The sequence below is a fragment of the Diadema setosum genome, chromosome 20, assembly GCF_964275005.1.
Source record: "Diadema setosum chromosome 20, eeDiaSeto1, whole genome shotgun sequence".
NCBI classification, from domain to species: Eukaryota; Metazoa; Echinodermata; class Echinoidea; order Diadematoida; family Diadematidae; genus Diadema; species Diadema setosum.
Genome location: NC_092704.1, coordinates 7,368,571 through 7,374,570, shown reverse-complemented (window position 1 = coordinate 7,374,570; position 6,000 = coordinate 7,368,571). Strand labels below are relative to the sequence as shown.

General features: G+C 36.5%; 1 protein-coding gene across 1 annotated transcript in view; it reads right to left on the bottom strand.

Moving 5' to 3' along the window:
• Positions 1-360: 360 nt before the first annotated feature.
• The window catches only part of LOC140243249 (integrin beta-1-like), a 48,542-nt gene continuing 42,902 nt past the window's right edge, over positions 361-6,000 (bottom strand). The window contains exons 19-23 of the mRNA XM_072322920.1: positions 5,565-5,657; positions 3,981-4,113; positions 3,302-3,415; positions 2,200-2,390; positions 361-1,444 (exon numbers count right to left, since the gene is read on the bottom strand). Coding sequence (XP_072179021.1) covers positions 1,382-1,444; positions 2,200-2,390; positions 3,302-3,415; positions 3,981-4,113; positions 5,565-5,657 — 594 coding nt within the window. The 3' untranslated portion in view covers positions 361-1,381. The remainder of the gene's footprint in view (positions 1,445-2,199; positions 2,391-3,301; positions 3,416-3,980; positions 4,114-5,564; positions 5,658-6,000) is intronic.

Here is a 6,000-nt window from a genome sequence, read left to right as displayed (position 1 = left end):
TACTTTTTTTTTTTGCTTCTAGGCAAGCGACGCTATGTGTCACAGACCGTGCAGAAAAAGATGAAAAAAGAGGAAGAAAGAAAGAAACAACACCAGCTGTCCGCTTGACCGAAAAAATACAATTCAATAATCATTCAAAAATCATTTTTATCTACATGGTGAAACGCTTAATAATTTTAGCCACCGATTTAAATTTTCATCTCATACAAAAATACGAAAGATAACAATATTCAACCTCTAAATTGCCATTTATCTTATTTACCATTTCTTACAAAGCACAAAAAATATCAACTAAATTCTGTCATTGTTGTATGATGATAATATATATATAAAAAAACAAAAAACCAAGCTACCTCCGTGGCTAATTTGATACAAAATATGACGTTAACAGCGTGATTTCCCTCGTATTTACATTGTGTACACTAATACACCGTGGGACAGACACATAGTAGCTGCAACATCAGATCTACAGCCGTAAACACACCTCGTTAGCAAAGATTGGCCATAGTAGTCTTAATTCAGTCGTGCTTGAAGATAAAAAAAAAAATTAAACGCGAGTGAAATGATACTCTTATTTGCTCTTGGCATATCAACAGTCGAAAAGGTTCTCCAGGAATTTCGTAATGTCTTTTTTTTTCACAGTCAATTCCTTCTTAGAAGTATAGTATAGTAAACGTATTATGCCGAAAAAGATTAGCGCCAAGTACATAAAATATAGAAAATTTGGCTCAAAGTCTTTCTCATCAATTTTGCAACTACAGATAAAGCTATGCATGAACCATTGTTTACGATACATCTACATTAATACGAAGACACCATTCGTTCAACCAATGAAGTATCAGGCGAGCTCCTTGGTTCAACTACAAAAGGCAAGACAGATCTCTCACATCAGATTGTTCATGATAAAAATATCCAACCTAGTTGACAGTCTTACATCAATACATCCCATGGCTTTACTCACATGAACGTACAGCAAACAGCTCAACTTGATTCTTCAGCTGTGCTGGGTTGCATACGGCATTGCAGAATGTTAATCGTCTTTTTTGTAGTCAATAAAGCAGATAGTAAATTCGGACATTATCATTCCATCCATTTAGTGGATATATCGCGGACAACAAATCAAAGTCCCTAAAAGTCTGGAATTTTTGCTAGAGTGACTTTTAAGGCAGCTAGTCTAAGCCAGCTTGTGCCGTAAAATAGGCCCAAGATTGCAAATTCGTACTGTTTAGCATTAGTCACCATTTGGCGCATGCGCACACTACGCGACGCACCGACACGGTGTATTAAGTTCGGGCTACCCGTTGAGAACAATATTGGTTCAGCTTTCGGAACACGCGATTGCAGTCCAGTAGGTAAATACAAACTTCATGAAGACGTAGCGTTATTTTCCATAGACAGGATTTGCGAACGTTGTTGTTGACGGTTTGTAGATCGGGTTGTCCATCTGCAAAAAAGCAAACAAGGAGCAAAAAGGTTGTTATGAGTACGTTGAAGTGCAAATTCATTTTAAGTGCTTTCCTGTTGGAATTTATTCTTCATCAAAATGTATTTCATGAATTACCTCATATCTGCATGAGGGGGTTATACAATGTAAGGGAGTATGTGTGTGGAGAATGGACTAACTTGACCACCCGCTTGATGAACATCTAAAATAAACGTTTTTGATAATCGTGACTAGAGACAGATAACGAGATAGACAGATAGACAGATAAATGAATGAATGAATGAATGAATACATAAATAAATAAATAAATAAATAAATAAATAAATAAATAAATAAACAAACAGAGAGATGGAAAAACTAACAGTTGAATGCAGAGATAAATAGGTAGATTGTAATGACTGAATACATGAATAAACATATAAGAGTTAGAAAGGCAAATAAAATTATATGTGTAGATAGACAGATAGATAAATAGATAGAAGTAGATAGAGAGATAGATAGAAGAATAGATGGATGGATAGATAGACAGACAAACACAGAGAGATAGATAGATAGATAGATAGATAGATAGATAGACAGACATTAAAATAGATAAGAGAAAGAGGGAGGGATTGTTCTTCATCTTTTGGTAGTGGTGCTGCTGTTCCGCTTCTGATTTTAAATATCAAAACATCAAGGAGCTGATATTTTTGTTGCTTCTAAGTTTCGTAAGCATTTTTTTTTTCTGTGCCTCAATTCGATGACCCTCTCCTCACCTTATCCCAGTTGGCCTTCTTACACTCCTTCTCCCACTGGGCGAGCTCCTTCCGGTCCTCAAGGTATGTGTAGATCCTCCAGGCGAAGACCAGGATCATGCCGATGAGCACCACGCTGAGGATGATGCCGATGACGATCCAGCGTATCTCCGCCTCGCTCAAGATCTTTTTCCGGCTGGCATCAGCGCATTCTATACACAGCGAGAGAAGAAAAACGACATAACTATGACAGTGACTATACTAAATCAATATATTCTTATTCACTTTTTCACTTCTGCACTCATTCTATTAATAGTATCTACATTCAATATACAACTGGCCACCTGTCTCTCAAAAGTATGCTATTCTTCCGGCTACGCCGGGAAACCAGCATACTTTTGAGAGACAGGCGGTCAGTTGTATCTCGTAGATAAGAGAATCACTTCCGATTCTTCTGATCACATTACTAACGTTCTACTCGATTTTTCTGAACACCTATTTAGATGATTTTAATTTAATCTTTATTAATTTGTCTAATAATTTTGTCATCTACGGAACTGTAATAATTTCAGCTGCCTATCTTGCATTCGTTCTTTCAAAATTCGTCAATCTATTAATTGATTTATTGATTTATTCATTCATTCATTAATAAATTAATTCATTCATTCATTCATTTAGTCATTAGTTCAATCAGTCATTTATTCATTTGCTCATTCCCACTCAAAACAAAGTTATGATAATAATCAAGTGAGTTTTAGTCGTTTTTGTCGTTTTGGACAGTTTGGGGCACGTATTATGGGGTTAGGAAAAAGTGGCTAGGGAGAGTTGGGGATGGGCTTGTTAGTTGCAAATGTAGCATATATCACTTCTTATTGTAATGTTGCTGTATTACATTCATTCCACTTGTTACAATGAAATATGCAATTGCTGTTTCAATCATTTCATTTGTCAATCTCTATTTCCAAAGTGCAAAGTATTACACACTTAAGAAACTGTTTTGTTTATTGTGATCAATTAAGAACATTTGTAAAGTACATGTAATATCAAACTAAATTACCAGCGTTTGGTATTAGCTAAATGGAAGTGAACACTTATTATTATCAAAAAAAGATATTCTACTCACTTTGCTCTGTTTCCACGTATACAGTGAGTGTTTCATTCTCGGAGAATAAGGCAAAGGTGAAGGTACACGTGTTGTTCTCTTCGGGGAACGTGCACGCCTGAATATCCTGAATGACTGCGACAATTTGATACACAAACAGTGTAAACTTACTATACAAGGATTTTTAAAGATATGATTAAAAGAACTACAACAAACCAAGGCTACCACAATGGTCACGGCACTTGGAAATGGATAGTAATAAAAGATTTAGATGTCATAACTTAAATATCTATTCAAAAGCAAATTTTTGTTTTGTTTTTCAAGTTGATGGTGGAAAAAAAAAACATGCTATAGAGCCGAAATCAAAATGGTTGAGGACTGCAACGAGTGTCAGCTAATGCAATTCATTTCATTGTAATTATTAGATTCACGTCATCTTTTCACACTGCTAAAATTATCCCCTCCACACCATATCAGTACTAGAGAGTTACAATGTCTGAAGCGATGTGATTTTAATTATTAAAATCTCCTATTACCAAGAATTTCCCATTCCAGACATTTACACTGTATAGTATTTTTCGCTGTATAGTTGCAGATAGCATCATAAGAGTTAACACTCACAGCATTTAAAACTTGCTGAAGTTTAAACGGAACTCATTGAATGCTAAATAATCTTATGATGAGTGTTCATCGTACTCACATGGCGTGACGTCAGTGACGTTGACGATGTCAATGTTACACATATCGCACTGTTCGTCTGTCAGACGTCCGGTGCCGAACATCTTGCATTGCACGCAGTCTCTGTGAATGTGGCAATCACCCATGGGACAGGTCTAAAGAAGACGTAGAGGGCGGGCAGCAGAATAGAGGAGATTATAAACAATAAACAAAAAACAACAACGACAACAAGAACAACAACACACAAACAGAGAAATAAACAACAAACAAACAAAGTTGGACCCAAAGGGTCAAACAGTCATGTTGTAGCGGACCCTTGATCCTGCATAGCCTCACTTCATAGATTCTCATTCTTTTTTTCTTTCGAGACGAATTGGTTGCATCATAGTCTCACTTAATAATCAAAACAGGAAATGTTTATGTAGATTGTATAATGACGATAATGGTGTGAAAGCACAAATTGACCAAAAAACAAACAAACAACAACAACAACAACAACAACAACAACAACAACAACCCAAAAACAATTAATAATTTAATTGTATTAAACTGCTAACGCCCGTAAGGATGATAATTCAAATAAGAGTAATGGAATTAGGTGTAGTTCTGCTACTTCTACTTCTCCTACTTAACTACTAATACTATTACCGACGATAACGACAGTAATGATACTAAAAATGATAATCAAAGTAATGTCGTGAATGCAGTTATTTTCATGAATTAGCCTACTTAAAATGTGACCGCAGATATCATCAATACCACTACTCTCGCAGTACACTTAACCCTAAAAAGGCCGGGAAGGGGGGGTTGAATCAACACCCCCCCCCCCCCCCTCTCCCCCACCCCGACATTTTCCACGACCATTCTGGCGCGATTTTTTTTTTTTTTTTTTTGACCGCGCCGCTCGCTGACTTTTTACTTTCAAGTCTCGCACATCTTATGACACCATTTTCGCGAAAATCGGACATACCGTTACGACGCTGCACGACCTTTTATACAGGCTTGTCAGACCGAAAATGGCTCAAAAACGTGATTTTGTGTACAAAGTCTATGCAAATAGAGTTTTCTCACTTCATTCCAAAAGATATGATTATTTTCACTTTCAATGGTTGAAATCAATTAATTTTAGCATAATTATGCTTAAAATAGGTTCTGTGATAAATTTTGGGGAAAAAACGAAAAAAAAAAAAGAAGGTCGAAAAATAGAAAATACATAAAAAAAAAATTTAATAAAACAATAGAATACATAACCCTCCCCTGGCCACAGAACAGGCCAAAAAGCCCGGCCTGGTTAGGGTTAATAGCTGTCATAACAACATCAATACAATACTACTTAGAAAAATGTTGTTCGGTATTTCCAACGCAGAGGGCATTTCATGAAGAGTTTTGTCTGATATATTTTTCTGACAAATTTCCTCTCAGCCAATCAGATTTCAAAGATTTCAGTACCTTATAACAGTCTGTCAGAGAAAACATCTGACAAAACGCTTCATGAAATGCCCCCCCCCCCTCCAAATTAGAAGAAGAAAAAGAAAACGAAAAATACACACACAAAAAAAAAAAGCATGGTCAGGTATCACGGGAAACAATAAAACACGTGACTCACGGCGCATTTTTCGCACGTGTTTCCCTGAAACTGCGAGTCCGCGTCGCACTCGCACACACCGCACCTACACTTGCCGTGCGCGTTGCACTCCAACTGAGGAAAGAAGGTAGAGATAAGGAAGAATGAGAAAGTCGTTAACGAAGAAGAAAACAAAATCATACGAAGGTGCTATTTCACAATCTTATAAAGTGAATACGTATTGCTTGACTGGATACAAGAAGGTCGTACAAACTGAAAAAAAAAAAACACGTAAAGATTTCCTTTTACAAAATAACCGTAGTGCATACAAAATAATTTGTGCCCTAGCATGAGCTATACAAGATGGTCGTAAAACAACATTTAAAACTTTAACAATAGGTTTTCTTCTACAACCTAACGCTGTGACTACAAACTGGTGCGCCGTTATTGAACAAGACGACTCGTTTTGGCAGTGTCA